Raw genomic sequence first — 19,602 nt, 5'->3', positions numbered from 1 at the left:
GATAAAAGAACTATTTTGCCTTTAAAGTGGAAATTCAGTATTTTATAAAAGTAAAAAGAAAAATCAAGAGTATATTCCTAAAGTGACTATAATATGAATACATAAATAATAATAATGGTAGCTAACACTCCTTTAGCGTTCTCTATGTGTTTGACCCTGTGCTGAATTCCCTATACACACTATCTCACTTAACCATAGCAACTCTATGGAGTAAGTATAGCTAGCCAGAAGCTTCATCCTACTAAGATAGTCTTGGGAGGCTGGGAAACTTGCCCAAGATCCCATAGTTGGTTAGTATCAGAAGTAGATTTGAGTTTGGTTCTAAAATCTTTTTTTTTTTTTTTTAATTTTTATTTATTTATGATAGTCACAGAGAGAGAGAGAGGCAGAGACATAGGCAGAGGGAGAAGCAGGCTCCATGCACCGGGAGCCTGATGTGGGATTCGATCCCGGGTCTCCAGGATCGCGCCCTGGGCCAAAGGCAGGCGCCAAACCGCTGCGCCACCCAGGGATCCCTGAGTTTGGTTCTAAAGCCACACTTAATACTATTATACTTTCCTAAATCAGTTATGAATGTGTGTGTGTGTGTGTGTGTGTGTGTGTGTGTTTATGTGGTCTGGTATAAAAGTTTGTGTGAATATGTATTTTGAGCATGTAGTAAATACCATTATAACTGCAAGACTGGGGCCCCCCAAGAGATGAGTAAGATTACAGAGGTAGGTTCATGTAGAGAAGGAGAGCTTTAATTGAGGTGTTGAGGTGCACATGGAGGAGAGAGTTTTTTGGAGAGGAATTTATTCTGAGACACTAGTTATAATTTAATAAATAAATAGTATATATAAAACATTTTCTTTCATTATTTTTATGATTCTACAGTGATACTGACGGGGTTAAATTTTACAAGCCCCAATATCCAGTTGTTCAATAGCTAGTTTTATGATGGGGTGCTGAATTCTCCATCTAGGCCATTTAGAGTCATTGGCTAATGTACCTGTGTGAAGCTGCATGTGCATTTTGCAGCAGCTCATTACATCTCATTACCTCTGCATTAGCTCGTGTTCAGCATGGACTCATGAAGGCTTGAATTGAAAATTGCCTTCTTGTTTCTCCTAGTGACCAAAAAAAAGTTATTTTTTGGCCAAATGGTCTGGAAGTTTAAACCTAATCATACCTGCACTATATTGGTGTATGCTAATTAATTGAGTGGCTTTGGTAACTAACTAATCAGTGCTGATGGAGAACACATTCAAGGGAATAGTTCCTAAAAACTCTTACTGTGCCTCAGTGGAAGCTTCAGGATTCCTGTGTGGAAGGGGCTTGGCCTGGTTATATGACCAGAAGATGATGAAGTGTGGAGTATAGAGAGACCATCTCTTGAAACTTTATTTGCACAATAAGTACATTTTTTGTTGAACTATATATTAATTTGGAGTGCTGGAAGGGAACTAATAAAGATAGTGGGTTCAGGGAACCCTGGGTGGCGCAGCGGTTTGGCGCCTGCCTTTGGCCCAGGGCGCGATCCTGGAGACCTGGGATCGAATCCCACGTCGGGCTCCCGGTGCATGGAGCCTGCTTCTCCCTCTGCCTGTGTCTATGCCTCTCTCTCTCTCTGTGTGACTATCATAAATAAATAAAAATTAAAAAAAAAAAAAAAAAAGATAGTGGGTTCAAAAAGTAGTCCTATCTAGACATTGAGACTGGTTGTCCTTATATATTTGACACTTGACATTTCCTAAAGCGCTTGAATATCTGATTCAATTTTCACAAAGATAGGCAGCTAGAGAAGATGGTATTACCTCTGTATCCACTTTAAAAAATCATTAGACAGAGATGTTTTGTGATTTATCTAAAGTCCTTTGTGGAATTGAATTTTAAACTCAGATTTTGTAACTCCAAGTGCAGGTTTCTTTTCCATAAAACAGCAATCTGGAATAAGCATTGTTAAAAGTATTCCACGATTTACTAAAAGCACCTTCAGGGGCCTGCTGGCTCTATGCTGCTTTTTCCTTAGTTCATAACTCCTCACCATAAAATTAAGGACCAGTACAGTCGGTGTATAAAAACCATGGGTGGTCTTTCTAATGTTCTTATAGGAATGAATACTCTATGGACTTTACTAGTTCCCTTTGGCCATTCATTTTTACTTATTGTTTCGTAGTGATACATAAAGCTTTTAAGTGCTGTTAAGTGACAAGGCACTACCATACCTGTTTATTTGCTTGTATGAACAGGGAAGAGATATAGATAGACCTAATGCCATGTTTTAAAAATATATTCAAGGCAAAAGGAAACTCATAGATTTGCTTGAAATATACATGGTGATTGACAAAGCTCAGAGGCCTAACTAAAGAAGGAAGAGAAAGAGGGAAAGGAAGGAAAGAGAGAAAGGAGGGAAAAATTGATGGTTTTCCATTTTGCATTGCTGAAGACTAAGTTTTTTATCTTTAATACTCTGTGGTTTCTATTTAACGCAATTACACTGATGGTGAAGGGAGAGAGTTAATTTTCTAAGGTCATAAATATCAATAGCTTTGTTCAGAGTCGTAGAAGTATCTCATTTTTATGCAAGAGGAACTATTCTGGGAAGTTTTAGATCACATTAGGATGAAAAGTAGAATAATATTTACCAGCACTAGTGTGCTTATTCTTTAGAGAAATCCTGTAGCCAATTCTCTGGTAAGGAAAGGAATTATTTTTTGTAGGGTGAATAATCATCCCTGGGTTGATAAATTATAGACTTTCAGAATCTCAGGGTATCTTTGGAAGTGTCTAGTTCAACTTCCTCCTTTTCCAATTAGTACATTAAGAAACATTATTAGTTGAGTAGCCTACCCAGGGCCCTATAATTAGTCAGAGAGTTGGGCTTAAATCTCCCCTAATTTTGGTCTAGTCATATCCTCTGTACTTTGCTGGTTGGATTTGTTTAAAAGTAAATCAGCTTTTTGAATTTAGAAACCTCAAATATATATGTGGTGAGAAAGAGGTTGCCAGTTTCTAGAAAATATAATGAAAATTTTAACTTACAAGAGAAAGCCCAAATTAGTTGATTTTAACTATGATATGTAATTGTTGCTGCAGGCTCTGCTGAAGATGGATTGCCAAGGGTTAGTAGCACATCTCATCCAAGAGGCTGCTATTCTGACTTCAGCTGTCAAGCTTGGAAAAGGCTGGAGGGAACTAGCTGAAAAGTTAGTACGACTCACAAAGCAACAGATGGAGGCATATGAAATTCCTCACCGAGGAAAAGCTGGAGATGTTGCTGTTGAGGTAAGATTTGTTTGTCTAATTAAATAGTAAAAAAATTACAGACCAAGTAAATCAAATGTGATCAAACCTATACTACATACAGAGATTAAATAAGGGAGTGTCCTAGAGGATCCACTAACTGAAGTCACTGCACCCATAACCATCAACATTATCTGAATACACACATCGCTCTTTAAAGGCATCAAGAACCTTTAAAATATATTGATGTTTCTCCTACTGGATTGCATATTAACATGATCTTTGCTCAAATAAATGGACCAAATTGGATATCTAGTCAATCAGTAGGCAGGGCTATAAGAACTTGAGGCAGAGAAGAGATAAACTTTGAAGGGAGGAAATGGGGCCAAATCAGAATAAAGGAACAGGACATAATAGTAAGTATTTATCAGTCTTCAGTCATAGACTTAGTCATTTGTGATAAATAATGTTTGGTGACAAGCATTAAGGAGGTAGATAGTGCGGGGTAACTGGTAATGAGAGCCAGAAATATCTAAGAGTTTCATTGCCTCCTTCACAATTTTGTATACAGTAAGAACTATAGACATCAAATACAGAATAACAACACTTGGTATAAAGTAAATATTTGCCATGCAAATGTTGTTTTTATTGATATTAAAACAAATGTAAACTGTTACGCCTAAGTTAGATAAATATTTTCTCTATTTACCATAAAGAGAGTCCATTTTTATTGACTTAAATGAAACTATTCCGGTGACGAGCACATATAAAATGTCCTGTAGCTTTCTCTCACATGAGTGAAAGCATTTTCAAGATATTTCAGTTAAGAAAAAGTCATTTCTTTGATTAAAGGATGATTTGGAAGCTATATTCCCCACTTCCTATTTGGACATAGAGCTGGGTTTTAATTTCTTGAGAAAATTTTCTGATTTTGAAGCAACTATGCCAGCTAGATGGGCAAAACAAGACAACCTTTCCATGAAGCTTGAAGAGTCAAATCAAGTCAGTTGAATCCAAGCAGCTGCAGTGGAAGCTTCAGGGTTCCTAGAACCTGGGTGTCCAATCAAGACCTCCACTCAACAGACTCTTTAGCCAGGAGCATCCAGGACTTATTTCTCCCATATAGTCTACTTCCCCCTTATAGACTATATTTAACCCCATACACTAAAAAGGACATTACAGTCTACAAATCAGTTTTTTGCTGAATGAGCTAAAGATAACAGGCCTTTAAGAAGGGAAAAAAGACATTATGCTGGGATATACTCTTCTGATATTTCAAAGAAATTGATTAAAAAGATGTCTAATTGTGATACCACCTCCTGGGATGCCTGGGTGGCTCAGCGGTTTAGTGTCTGTCTTTGGCTCGGGTCATGGTCCCGGAGTCCTGGGATCGAGTCTCCCGTAGGGCTCCCCGCATGGAGCCTGCTTCTCCCTCTGCCTGTGTCTTTGGCTCTCTCTCTCTCTGTGTGTCTCTCATGAATAAACAAATAAAATCTTAAAAAAAAAAAAAAAAAAGAGATACCACCACCTGTCAGAATGGCCAAAACCCAGAACATTGATGACACAGAATGCTGTCAAGGATGTGGAATAATAAGAACCCTCATTCATTGCTAGTGGAATGCAAAATGGTACAGCCATATTGGAAAGCACTTTGGCTATTTCTTACAAACAAAGTATACTCTTAGCATATGATCTCTCAATAACACTCCTTGGTATTTGCCCAAAAGAGTTAAAAACTTTTGTCCACACAAGATGTCCTTCTGCAAGTATATGGATAAATACACTGGTGCATCCAGATAATGGAATAGTATTCAATGCTAGAAAGAAATGATCTACCAACCCATGAAAAGACATGGAGGAATTTTAAATGTCTATTACTAAGTGAAAGAAGCCAATCTGAAAAAAGTTTCACACTATATGATACCAAATATATGACATTCTGGAAAAGGTAAAACTATGGACATAGTAAAGAGATCAGTGGTTGCCAGCTACCGGGAGGGAGATATAAATAGGCAGAGCATAGAGGATGTTTAGGGCAGTGAAAATAGTCAATATGATATCATAGTGATGGATGTATATCATTATACATTTGTCTAAACCCACAGTATATATATAACACCAACTCCACCCAAGGAGACTTTAGGTACTTATAATGTATCATTGTAGATTCATCAACTGTAACAAGTGTACCCCTCAGGTGGAAGCTGATGGGGTAGGCTATGCATATGTGCAAGTGGGAGATATATGGAAAATCTCTGTACTTTCCTCTCAATTTTGCAGTGAATCTAAAACTACTTTAAAAATAATTATTTTATAAAGTTGCCTAATTGAAAGCTAGACTTTTTTTCTTAGTAAGGCCTTATTTTAAAAAATGTTTTCTTGAGAATTATTTATCAGAGCGTTATTTATTCTCTCAGGTTTGTTAAGCATCTAACCTCTCTAATTGTGATTGTTTATATTTTGTCTTCCTCCAAATCTTGATGGAAGCCAACAAACAGCCTACTTGTCCATTATTCACTTTTGCACAGTCCAAATCACAAAGGACTAAGTCTATGTCTGAGTTTGATAAAATACTCAGAAGCAGGGAGGAAAATCCCTAGGTGTCCTTCTAGAGGTTATCATTCAATTTACTGTGGCTAAGGCTAACAAACACCACTCTGAACTGTGTTATTAAATGCTTGGAAAATTATGCATGGTCTATGGGCCTAAAGCCATTCCAAATAATCTATGGGAGTCTTTACCTCTTAGACCACTTAAACCAAAGGGTAGATGTATACTAATTTTCATTCCCTTGAAAAAAAATCCAATTGTACAATTTTTTTTCTCTCAGGAAGGAGTTGATTTTTAAATATGATCAATATACAAGTCAAAAAATTATTTCAAACCACACTGATACTAGTTCTGGGTAGGACATGCAGAGGGAAGGAACCAGCATCAGGGAAGGGAGATAACGAGGCCTGGCGGTTCCCATGTGGCTTCCATTTCCTTTATCTCACTTCTTCAGAGGGCACACTTTCCAACAGTTCCTCTCTATGTGTGCCAATGTCTACAATGGGGCTCTTTCACTCATTTTCCTTCTTTTTCAATTTCTCCCTTTTCCTTTTGTTCTATTTTTATTCTGTCTTAAAGACAGTTATCTGGCGCTTATTCTGGGCCAGGCACTATTCCAAGAGCATCACAAAAATTACCTTTATTTAATACTTTCAACAAAAACTTCTGGGGTGGATACTAATACTAATATATAGAGGTTAAGTAACTTGCTTAAACACCTATAGCTAGAAATTCATGGACCCAGGTTTGAAGCATGGGCTTTGATCTTAGAGTCCTTGTACTTTAACTATTATACTCTGCCCACCCACACCAAATCCACTGTGCTGTGGAGTGGCAGAACCAGGAGGTGTGGTCAGGACTGGGGGGAAGGGTGGTAAGGGGCTCCTTTCACTCTTTCTTTTCCTTTTTCAAGCTATCACATGATACTACCAAAATTTCACTTAGCATTTTTTATTCAGCTTCAATCCAGTTAAAGAAGAGATTAGTAATAGTATCAAATTTTTCTTGAGTACTTTTGGCCATTTCTTATTCTTTTATAAAGTTAAAAAAAAAAAAGCTTCTCTCTGGAAATTTCTGAGAATGTCACTTTTTAAACTAACCATCTCCCTAAGTTATAAGAAATGTTACTCAACTTTTCTAATGAAATAGCATTTCCTACATAAAAGCAAAGCTACAAAACTTGGAATCTGTTTTTAAGGGAAATACGTTTGTCAGAGTATTTCTTTTGAAAGAAAATACATTTATGCTATACAAAGATGTTTAATCATTGCCAAGGTTTTCATGTGAAATTTAATGAAAATTGGTTGGAGTTTTCCTGAAGATATTTATTTATTTATTTATTTATTTATTTATTTATTTATTTATTTATTATTTAGAGCTTTAATTCAGAAAACAGAATCAACAAAATATTAGTAAAGTAGCTCATTTAAAAAATTTGGATTTTACAAGAGGAAATGCTGGAGATTTTAGGGCTAAGATATTCTCAGGTCTAAATTGGATATTCTTTACCTATCCTTCTGTGGATTAATAGTATATATGACAAATAGATAGCCACTATCTTCCATTGGCTTTTGCCTAACAAAAAAGACTATGCTCTCTCCATCTTATTCAGTAAGGGCACTTACTTATGAAGGACACTAAAAGGTCACTTCTTATTAAATGACCTTCTATCCCACTGGGCTCCACCTCAACCACAGGCACAAGTAGGTCTGTCAATGCTGATTTTTTAACTGTCCTGCCAGAATGGGCCACCTTGACTGTGGAAACCTAAGGAAGTCAATATTACTAATTGTAATATATTTTTATATCAGAAGCTACTCTCCCTATAGACTTATGACTGGTATGGTGTGTTTATAAGTCTTTTTGTAGTCCACACTCAATCAATGAGGATCTGATTCCTTGTTTTATCTTCTAGACATAAATTTGCCCCTCCTCATTTTTGACCAGCAGCTATAGTGTCCCAAGCATTTTATTTTAGGTCTAGATTTAAAATGACAAGTAGGTATTCCTCAAACAGCTAATTTTATTTGCTTTTATACATTAATTAAAATTCTATATGGAATTCTTCCTACTTATTTAGTATCTTTCCTCTGAATCCTTATTCTCAGTATTTAATTCGTCTATACATTTAACACGTTTACTAGGACTATCAGTTCTTAGCATTAGAGCATTAAGAGCTACAAAAATCACAAGCAGAATGAAAAATGTGTTTGTTTTTTTTCTCCCTAAGGCCAAGTTTTATTTGGCCTGGGAATTGAGATAAACTGTTGTTGTTGTTGTTTTTTTTTTTTTTTAAGAAGGGGTAGGGGGTATAGGAAGAGGGAGAGAGAGAATCCTAAGTAGGTTCCACACCCTGCACAGAACCCAACATGGGGCTCAATTTCATGATGCCGGGGTCATGACCTGAACCAAAATCAAGAGTTACTTGCTAAACTGACAGCTACACAGCCACCCCAAGATTTGAGTTGCTATATTTTAAGGAAGTATATGATTAGATACTGAAATAAGTGAAAATGAGAATAGCAATAGGTTTGCAATTTATTGCATGTTTACTGTGTGTGTCAGCTAATCATTATGAGCATTTTATTTACTCTATCTCATTTATTTTAACAAACTCTGTGAGGAAAACATTGTAGCTATTCAGTTTTCACAGTATGCTAAGGGTGAATGCATTTAAATTATCCAGAATTACATGGTTATTAAATATAGAACTGTGATCCAGACCCAGGTATGTTTTGACACAGTTCTATCCATATGCACAATTGATAAGTCCTTTCAGAATTAACTAATAAAAGGTCAAGTGGGAGGAGCTGTCAGAAGACACATCCTAGTTCTGAGGGATGGATAGTATTTGAATAATTGGAGAGGATTGGAAGGGCGTTTCAGTACTTTTTGATACCAATGACTTCTAGAGACTACTGAAGACAATATGTGGGCTGGAGGGAAGAGCATTTTAGTAATTACTGGGAGATTTGGTCAGAGATACATGTGTTTTGAAGTCGGTAGAGAGAGCCTTTAATGACTGCCAGAGCATAGTGGTTATGCTTCCTTGTCTAGATTCCTGTTCCAACTCTATCATCTACTAGCCCTATGACCTTAAGCAAGTTACTTGACTTTTCCAGGAATAATTTTTTTTAATTGCAAAATGAGGTGAAAAATACTTTCTTGCTTATTGGATACTTGGAGGATTAAATGAAATAATGTATGTGAAATATACATTACTAAGAGGAAGAGATAAATTTGACAACTGTGTGACATTGAATGACTTTGGAAAAGGAAATAAAGTATAGTAATTTTTTAGTAATATAACTGAGTGTAACTATAGAAAGAATGTAGGTAAGGGAAAAGTCAGCAATGATTTCAAGGTTTCTCTTCTGAGAAAATGGCAGAATGGTAATGCATGGAAAAAATGAGAAAAAAATCTTGGCTGGTCAGCTTTTTTTTTTTTATGGTTTAACAACATTTCATTTTCCTTGGAAAATATCTCTTGCAAAAGATAAAAAGAATGTCCTTGAACTCTTATGGTTTTCTGGCTCACACAGTAAGTCCTGGATTCTGCTTACAGGTATGGCATTGTCCAGGTCTAGCCATGGTACTTAAATGTATAGTTTGCTGGGCTTTTAGAGTAAGAGCTATATTTATAATTTCTTTAAAAATGGGAAAGTATTATATGGAAATTTCCCTGCCAGTAGCAAAAAGTGTAGAATAATTTCTGAACTCTTCATTGTTTGCACTAGAGATTTGACACAGTGACATAATATTTAGATACCATAGTCTGTTTTGTATAATACTATAATGCTTCTTGCTACCATCTTTAATTCCAAAAAGATACTCAATTTTTTGAAATGATGGGATAAAGAAAAAAATGACATCATAGTGAAATTCATGGGGTAGCACACTGTATTCTTATGATCTTTGCTTTAATCCTACATTATGTATCTTGTTACATCTGAAAATCAAGTAGAAATAATAATAATCATTAAATATTATAAGGGTATCTTAAAATGGATTTAGAGACACCAATATTTGATTTAGATTTTAGATTTTCTTCATTAAGGCTTACTTTGAGGGATCACAAACAACCAGGAATTTTAGAAAACCGTAGTCCAGCTAAGTATAAGATTTAAATCAGCATTTATTAAAACTTCTTAATATTGAAACAAATCTGTGGCTATACTTTAATGAAATGAGCCTGGATTTATAGCCAGGTGACCTGAATTCTCTTACTGGTTAGTGAATGAGTTAGTGAGGTAGTGACAACAGCTTGTCCAGCAGGTTCTCCTAAGATGTTAGACTGGGTGGATGCACTAGCAAGGAATGAGTACTCTATCCTCTGGCTTATGCTTAACCCCTGATTTTCCAAGTGGTTATTCCTAGAGGAAACAGAGCTGGCTATTTCCAAAGAGACTTTTCCAAGAGAATCTTACATAAAGTTTTAACCAAGTACCGTCTCCCTTTGGAAGGAATAGGGACCCCTTGATATGTTAGCCTCCTTTCTTTTCTGAAAATAATGGTAACTTCATCTTCAACAATATTTAGATAGTTACCAATTACAGGTGATATAAGGCCCACTTGGATATTGTAAATGATGTACTGAATATAAAACACATGTAATAATCATTAATAAGGCAAATTTGCCTTAATATTTCTTCAGCTAATTATACTTAAAATGAAACATTGCTTCTATAGTTTTATGAGGAAAGTAGGTGGGTTATGAATCTTTTAATGTGGCAAAATGTAATTATCCAAATGTAGTTAACCAATTGCATTCTTTATGCAATTCATGTTTTATGAGCTAAAAAAAGACATAGAATGCTTTCCTCAGATCTGAATTGCTTTTATTCATGTTGCATTTCATTATCTAGAGCTTTATCTAATGAATCTTACTGGCTTCTGGGAATAAGCACTCTAAATTTGGAAAACTATTTTTTAAATCTCTATTCCTGTTTCATTTCTTTTGACATCTCACCACTTCTTTTATTGCTCTTTTACCTTTTTCTTTGTCCTTTAATATCTGGGAGATAAACCAAAGACATAATTCTTTTAGAGAAATGCTAGAACTTTGGAAACTGTTAACTTTTGATAGGTTAAATGCTTACTGATGCTACTGCCACTTATAGACGGAGACCAAAACACATTTCTGAGAAATTAACAACTCTATGCTTTTGACAGCCTCATGCTCCTATTCAGAGATGAACCCATAACATCATAAAGTTAATATTAAAAAATATAAGAGTAGAGGAGTAAGAATGAGAACTGTGTGTCAAATAATTGTGACTGAGATGAGAAAGCTGAGAGAATTTGTTTTGTGATTAAGAATAATTCAACAAAAACTCTCAGGAGCATGCTTTCCTTTTGATTTGTCTAAGCATTAGCGCAGAGATTCTGCATATCACCCCTTAAATCATAACACTGAACACAAGCAGAAGAACTATTTCGGTGGAAGAAGTATTTCAAACCACTGAAGAGATAGAAGATAATATAAACCTGGAAGAGACCTAAGCAATCCACAATCACTTCCAGCTTTTGGAGGACTTAGGTCATCCTGGAAAGAAATTTGTTTATTCTACTTATTTTTTTTTTCATTCAAACATTTCCAGAAAAAAAATACTTCATTTTCTCTTGAATTATTACAAAGCTGAGAATCCTTTGTGGCTTTCAGTGTGTATTTTTGGACATAATTTCATAAAGTCTGTAGTTAAATTAACATTTGCAAGTTCCCTTTTGTGTCTTTGCCTTCAATAGAATATGTTCACTTGCTGAGTAAGAGAAGTACAGTGACATAGAAAGAAATGCTGAGGAAATAAAAGTGTAAACATTTAAGGATTTGAGTCAAATGTCATATAGCTATGCCACAAAAGACAGCAACAACTGATGCATTGATGAAGGCTGGATTTTTGTCATGCTTTGTAAGGCAAATCTCAATATAGAAAAAGTTATATTTACCATACCTGACAGAGATTTGCTTATTTCTCTTAATAAAATACAATTTTAAAACACAGTTCCCCAAATTTAATATTTCTCTTTTCTGTCAAGGACATAATTATAGCTTATGCTTTTGCTCCCATTTCTTCTCAATAGTTCTTGATATTTGCCCTATTATGTATCTTAACTCCATAATAATTTTAGTATTTGTATGTTTCTGTGTTCTGCCTGAAGTAAGTTAACTTATCTTCTTGAGTGTTTTATATATGCTACCTCCTTAATCTTCATCAATACTAAATTCTTCATGTCACTAAGTTAGGATTCAAACCAACCTCCCCTTTCAATTATAAAATACTAGTTTTTGCAGATTTTTTCCTTTTAAAAATGCTTTTATTTTCCACTGCTTCTCCTTCTCACTTTGTCTCTCTTCCTTTAACTTTGAAATTCCAAATGTGACCCACTTTTTCTGTGGCTTCTAGTTCCTTGGCACCTGCTCATACCTCCAGTTTGCCTCCTGCCACTTGAAACTGCCTTCTTCATGGTTACCAAAGACTTACTAATTGCCAAATCTCTGGATTTTCTCAGTTTTGCTTCATGCTTCCACATTATTTGATGTTAGAGGTAGCAGAGGGGGATAACAGAGAAGAGATGTCCTCAGCCAGTGGCATGCTGGCAAATGTTCAATAACTCTTCAAGGGAGAAAAAGCCCTACACTGTAGGGTATAACTTTGCCAGCTTCCATGGTATAACAACTCCTAACATTGATGACTTTAACCTCTCTATGTGATGTCACTGAACATGGAATTGGAAGGCTATGTGAACAATAGGCTCTGAGAAACTGCTGTGAGCTGAATGTCCTTTTTGGGATGCTATCAGTCCTTGACTTCTGCAACATGAAGTACCCCATTCCATTTTCTATTACTCTGACACCAGTTTCTCTTCATCTTTTTATTGCTTCTATTTCTTAGTTGTAATCCCTAACTGTAGACTTAACTAAGGGTTAAATTTTTCATCCCTTCATTTTCTTTCTTGGCATTTTCCTCCACTCTAATGCTTTCACCATCGCTTAGCATGAGTGTTGCTAAACTCTTGACTGTTCCCTGGAGGTCATATCTCTACTCCAATATCTTATTGAAGATAAAGATACTCCCTCCTTCACCTCATATGCAGTAGGGTTAAAACTAGATTTCTTACCTTTCTCTCATCCCAAAACTACACACTCATATCCTATTAAAAAGTATTAAATGTAACTGTATGCCGGACCCTTCAAGAAGTGCTTTAGACATAAACCTGGAAATTATTATCTATATTTTCATTTTCTATATTATTATATATACTTTAAGGAGTGCAAAATTCAAAGCTCAGATACTTTGATTAATTTACTCAAATTGACCCATCCAACAGGGAACATAACTAAAGATGTTAACCCAGGACTCTGACACCAAAACCAATCTTTCTTTTTATTACACTGTAATGCTTCTCAGTCAATGGAACTATCATTTTTATTTTATAATTTTTATTACATTAAATTAAAATATGAAAGTAATTTTTTGAGTTTTTAACAACTGTTAGTAGTGACCAAATCCTGTCTATTCTTGCATCGGGCCAGTGTTTATGCAAGTATCTATTTCCTTCCATGCTATAAGCTTCTAAAATCAAGCCATGCCATATTCACCATTTTATTCCTTTGTGTAACAAAATTATTTGTAGTGGTAGCTACTCAAATATTCTTGATTTAATAAGTGAAATAATTAATTAATGAACAACAATGTATTTTGAATATATTCATTGTACTTATGCTTCCATAATGTTTCTATGTCATTTCTATTCAGAGCCATAAATGATGTTTTATATAGCAGATCAGGTTTTGCACTGAAGGAATATTCAGGTTTAGTTTGCTGAAAAGAGAAACAAAAATGGAATGCAATATATACTCATTTTAGTATAAATCGTGATGTTTACCATTGCCCTAAGCTATTGTACCCATTTCTATGTAGCTTATGGATTAGACTCCAGAGAATCCCCAATAAGTTTAAGGCAATATCCTTCCTTGCACTTCTGACTAATTCAGAGTAGTCCTGGGGAGTCCTTTTATACTTTCAGATGTCTTATTTAGGGTTCAGGCTCAGAAATTTCTCTGAATTGCGAGAGCTGACTGAAATGCTCTATCAGTAAAAATTGCCAAATGTGAGAGCGTTGTGTGGCTCTCTGCACAAGTGAGTAGATAAGTGTATCATTGGACTTCTTCTGAATCTGTAGTTTCCAATTCCTGCATCACCTGGGTGTATTTCCTGCTTCAGACAGCACCAAGGGACGGCTGCCTGATTGAATATGCCTCAGGGCTTTTCTATACATAGCAATCCACCGTGCTGCTGCGGCAAGATATGTGATGCAGAGTTTTTCTATCAGGAAAAGCAGTGGAGCCATTTTGGCTGCCTCTGTGAAGTTACTTTGAATCTGCACACGTAGTAGTGCACAACCTGAAAATTACCCACTGCGATTCTTTAGAAAACATCTGTTTTTTGTGATACTATGCCATCATCTTGGTACCAAAACATCCCAGTTGCTATTTATCATAAAATATCTTCAAATACATCTTTTTATCATTCACTTACTAAGGGATTTAGCATAAAATCTTAGAAGCCTTTAGCTATAAACATCATGATTTTAAACAACATATGACATGTTGAAAAATAACGTACCAGCTAGTTGAGCATCAGGGAATTTTAAATGAATGCAATATAGAACTCAGGTCTCAAAAGCTTTTACAGAGAGTTTGTATATACTCACTACAGAATAGTCTACTTGTTTAGTGTGTCTTTGCATCTAAGCAGTCACAGGCAAGATTGAATCTGGCAAAAAGGCTCTGGTAATATGCCTCAACTCATCCACCATTGCTGAACAATTAGTGGTGACCACTAGGTTTGGTTTCAAAGTGAGTATTCAGAAAAATATATGAGAGGACACCCCATTCACAGTCTATCAGTGATGGAAGATACCGTTCTTTATAAGCCAGGTTGGAGAGGGTAAAGCTTACCCACCAAAATCTGGGATCATTTGGGACAATGCATCATGACCACCTGGACATGGTAGAACTTTGATAATTATTTTCTGTTCAGTACCTTGCAGAATCAAGCTTCCTTAAGAGGGATGAAGATACGAGTGTTTGTGGGTTCTCAGGAATGCTAATTTGGACGAATAACATCAAACTATCTTTTGAGTTCAACGCCTAGCCTTTTATGTAGATTAAATTGAAACATAATGGAACTCTTTATTTAGGTCTTTCATTCTTTTAATTTCAATTGTAGAGTATATGAGGCCATCAAAGCAGGATGAAAAATTATATCCCAGGCCCTACTTCATGTGCTACTACTGTGAATGGAGGCTCTACTTTAAGACGGCAACTTGCATAATATTGAGCTCACGGTCTGTGTTCCTGCATTTTGCAAGTGATAAAATCACAAATGAATTAGTTTAGTGAACTCAAATTAGTAGCAAGTAATAAAGTTTAGATTCTAAATATTCCAGTTATAAGTGCATGGTTCATTTTGTCGTTTTCTTAGAGGGAATTTATTTTAAGCTGGATGTGTTTCTGTGTGTGTATGTGTGTGTGTGTGTGTGTGTGTGTGTGTGTTATTCTACAATTTGTCTTATTTGCTTGGTCTTTGTCTTTATTCTCCCTGAGACTGGTTGCCTTGGTTACCATTACATACATGCCTGAACATGAAGTTCCTCTTTGACGTCCATTTATTTCTATGGAAACAATGATGTCATTGGTATGGGTGGGTGCTCAGGGAAAGCATAATGAAGTACTGAATATTGATCTTTCTTTCGGTCATAAAGTGATTCATTAAATTACTTTTTAAATTAAAGTACTGTATTTTTGCTTTCTTTTTGACTTGATCATGAAGGTACATTTTTCCTTGTTTATAGACTTGCTCATATAAAATGACTTACTTAAAGCATTAAATATACCATATAGCTCTTTCTCTGATGTGTGGTATTGTAAAGCTCACCACAGATACTATTACAAGAGTCATTACCTTACCTTAAAAGTGTCTCAGAGAGTGAGAAGTTTATCTCAGTAACATCTAAATATCATCCAGAAATTTTGCAAGGAATTTTTATATTCAGATCAAAGCAATGAGTAATGTTTAGATGATGGATCAAGAAAAAAAGAGGCCCTATTTGTAGTCATTATTTTAAAAATCGCAAGGTTTAGAAACAGGGGATATAACAGGGAAGTGATAGTTACTAGAGCATGTTTTCTATGATATTAAGTAAATCTACATATAATTGGTATTCCTTTTTTTATCCTAAAAGGCTTTTAAAACTTCTTTTTTAAAAGCATCTATTTTCTTCTGTTTTACTTCTGCTCTACTCCAGTCTAATTTTTTTTCTTTATAGATGATGTGGAAACCTGCTTATGATTTTCTCTATACTTGGGGTGCTCACTATGGAAACAGCTACAGAGACATGTTACAAGACCTTCAATCAGCTTTGGACAAAATGAAAAACCCTGTGACCAAACAGTGGCGAGATTTAACTGGAGCTTTAATACTAATACATTCCTTAGAGTTTTTGAGAGCAACTGCATTCTCCACTTCTGAGGAAGTATAAAAATGAAGGGTGTGTTCTGGGGAGGAGGGAGAATGGTAGGGGGAAAATGTGTGTGTGTGTAAAGAATCTCATAAAAGTATTACTTGTTTTTTTCAAGTTTGAAAAAGATTTTTTTCCTGGTGAAAGCACAGCCTCACACAAAATCCAAGGGTAGGTCTTACAATCAAGCATGTATTTTTATGTATGTTTCAAATGCAAACATTAAGCTGTTGTATTGTTGAGAAAGGAAAATAAAACCCTCTGTCTTTTCAAAGTTACATTCAATTTCTTTAAGTTAAAACAAATGACTGTTAGCATAATTGTATCACACAGATACCCAGATAAACTAGAGGCTTCCAGGGTGAACACTGGAATTTTACCAGTAGGCAGGTCAAGAGAGAGGAGAAGGAAACACATATTCTGTGGATAGGCACAGGACTACAATCTTTCGATATTTAATCTTTTTTTAATTTCTCAGTGGAGTTTGCTAACATTCTTCCCATTTTTCATCTGAAAAGACTAAGGACTGGAGAAGACACTCAGGGCAATATAGCCAATGTGGAGTTAAGTTTTCTGTCTGCAAAACCTGGTTTTATTATTTTTTTTAAATAGCACATAGCAAAATAGTAAAAATTAAAAATGCATATTAAAACTCATAGGGACAGGGTAGCTACTTCATTTTAAGTGAAGCTTGCTATACTTTTCCACTATATTTTGAAAGACTGCCAGAAAGAAATATGATTTATCATCAGAAATCTATTGTCTGTATCCATGAACTATAGTTTTCACCATCTTCTTCCAGTAACTTGGGACATAGCTAATCCTGCTTAACCTGGATTTTTTCTTCAGGATCATAGTGCACAGTAGTTCTTTCACTCTCAGGGAGTTTTAATAAGAAAAATTATTTTTTAAAGCCTGATTTATCACTGTTGAGGGTAGCAGTCTCAACCACCCAAAACACTGATACCTGTGTGTGTGAATTTTCATGTGTTCATGCAAATATGTGTGTATGTGAGTGTGTTTGTCAGAGTTTTTCAGAAAGCTTTTGGAAAACAGAGACTATATAATAATTTAGTTCAGTACAAACGCTAACTGCTGGTGGAGTTCACAAAAAGATGGTTTGGGCTTACTCATAGGTTCAATCCTTTTGCCACCTGCCAGCGTTGATTTGTTTTGGACAGTCATTCATTTATTGTCATTTAATCAACAGTTGGAGTGTGTGTACCTATTCTGTGGCAGACACATAGATGCTTGAGGTTAATAATAGGGAAAGAAACATGATCCCTGACTTCAGTATTGCTAAGTGATAGAAACAAGCAACAATTTAAAACATTATACAGTTAAATGTAAAACTGAATCTGTAATAAGAGCTGCAAGGGACAGGCTGAGACCCCTTGGCATCTCAGCCTTATATGGAGGGCCATCACATGAAGCCAAAAGATCAGACATGTTTGCCCTGGGAAAGAAGTGATGAGCCTGAAGGAGATGGGGCATTGCTTCTAGTCTGGGAGGGTAAAAGAGGTAGTTCCTCCCTCAGGCAGAAGGGGAGCTTTGGAAATGCAGGGAGCCAACAGAAAGGGCCTAAAAGGGTAAAGGAGTGAAGGAAGGAAAGACACACCCTCAAAGGTAACATGATAAGCTGAATAAGGATTTTGTCCGGGGATCCTGAATAAAACATGTCCATTTGGCTAAAAAGTAAAAGCAGAATCTTTTTAGAGCTTTTAATCCACCTACCCAGGGGTATTTGTTATGCTGGCAAAGGTAATTTGAATTAGGTTTAAGAACAATCTTCAAGGCTTTCAATATTTATATTTGATAATAAGAGAACATAGCCTGCCCAGGGAGTTATGCACACACATTCAAGGACAGAATTTATTTTAGTTGAAAATAAATTCAGAGAGAGGGAAAAAAAATACAGTATGTAAGTTCAGGACACAATCATTTTTAGTGGTGATTTTGCTTTCTTTAGAACATTCTTGGAATCTTATTAGCATGTCAGCAAACCAGAGAATTTCGGGAAGAGATAGTACGGAATTAATAACTGGGTTTTTCCAGGCTCTAAGATCTGAGAAGACAGAGATCTTGTTAGCTGATTAGGGTAGTAAGATTAAACAAATCACTTCAGGTTTATATCACATCATGTGTTGTGACTGTGGCTGGGAAGTTTAAAAAGAGTTTAAAAGATGAAAAACATGAGGTCCAACTAAAGGATGAAGCAATGGCTTAAATATTAATATATACAAAGATATCTTATATTCTTATAACAAATCCTTCCAGAGGAATTTTAAATCCATGTACAAACACTCTGTTCTTATAAATATATTCTAATATTTTTATAAATCACTTCTACTTTTCTGATTTTTGTATTTTTCTTCCTATAATGGATTTCATAATCAGGAAAGATTAACTCAGTAATCTTGAATTGCCTTTAATATTTGGCAGCAAATCAAGGAAATTAATAAGGCACTTAAATCCCATCCTTGACATCATTAAAAGCATCAAAAGCCATTAATCTAAAACTTCTTTAAGCATTTCAGAAGTGGAAATATCATAGATAGTTCTTTCAGTACCTCGGGCTTTTTCTCTAATGATGCGTTAGGATGAGATTTTAGTTCAGCTCTCAGCTTGCAGTGTAACAATTTTTCTATGTAAGCCACTGATCCTCCACTTCCTCTGTTAAAGCCTTAATATGAAGACCAATTAAGGAGGTGCATGCAAGAGTGGATAATTAACTGTTCATACCAATAATGGATACAGCACACTTTCATGTCCTGTAATGTAGAAAATACCATATGAAGTTTTGACCTTGGGGATAACTACACTTCTGGAAGGAGCAGCATGTACAACATTAATAGATGGCATTAGTCTAAGAAATGTCATTGCTAATAAACAGGTTTGAATATATGATATGAAAATACAGTAGGAGAAAAAGGAAATACAATAGGGAGAATACATTCACATCATACCATGCTATAATTAGAAGGTTCAGAACTTGAGTTTTCATGCTATGCTACTGTAAATTATATTTTCTGTAATTTTTTCAATGTCTAAGGAATATATTTGGGATGCCTGGGTAGCTCAGTGGTTGAGTGTCTGCCTTTGGCTCAGGGCATGATCCTGGGGTCCTGGGATTGAGTCCCGCATCAGGCCCCCCACCGAGAGCCTGCTTTTCCCTCTGCCTATGTCTCTGCCTCTCTTTCTCTCTCTCTCTGTGTCTCTCATGAATCAATAAATAAAATCTTAAAAAATAAAAGTCTAAGGAATATTTGAGGCAATATAAAAAAAGGAGAATAATGAAAAATT

The 19,602-nt window shown here is 35.5% G+C and overlaps 1 protein-coding gene across 10 annotated transcripts in view; it reads left to right on the top strand.

Annotated features, from left to right (window-relative positions):
* MACC1 (MET transcriptional regulator MACC1) overlaps positions 1 to 19,602 on the top strand; it is a 168,701-nt gene that overhangs the window by 44,500 nt on the left and 104,599 nt on the right. For 5 of the 10 annotated variants that reach the window (XM_025464321.3, XM_025464322.3, XM_049093686.1 and 2 more), the window contains 2 exons: positions 3,079 to 3,267; positions 16,108 to 16,577. In XM_025464321.3, coding sequence (XP_025320106.1) covers positions 3,079 to 3,267; positions 16,108 to 16,320 — 402 coding nt within the window. In that variant the 3' untranslated portion in view covers positions 16,321 to 16,577. Of the gene's footprint in view, positions 1 to 3,078; positions 3,268 to 15,008; positions 15,127 to 16,107; positions 16,578 to 19,602 lie in introns of those variants that run through there. The other 5 variants (XM_049093687.1, XM_049093688.1, XM_049093684.1 and 2 more) reach the window with 3 other exon arrangements.

Source organism: Canis lupus, chromosome 14, assembly GCF_003254725.2.
Source record: "Canis lupus dingo isolate Sandy chromosome 14, ASM325472v2, whole genome shotgun sequence".
Classification (NCBI taxonomy): Eukaryota; Metazoa; Chordata; class Mammalia; order Carnivora; family Canidae; genus Canis; species Canis lupus.
The sequence above is the reverse complement of the archived record's forward strand: the minus strand, read 5'-3'. Positions and strand labels throughout refer to the sequence as shown.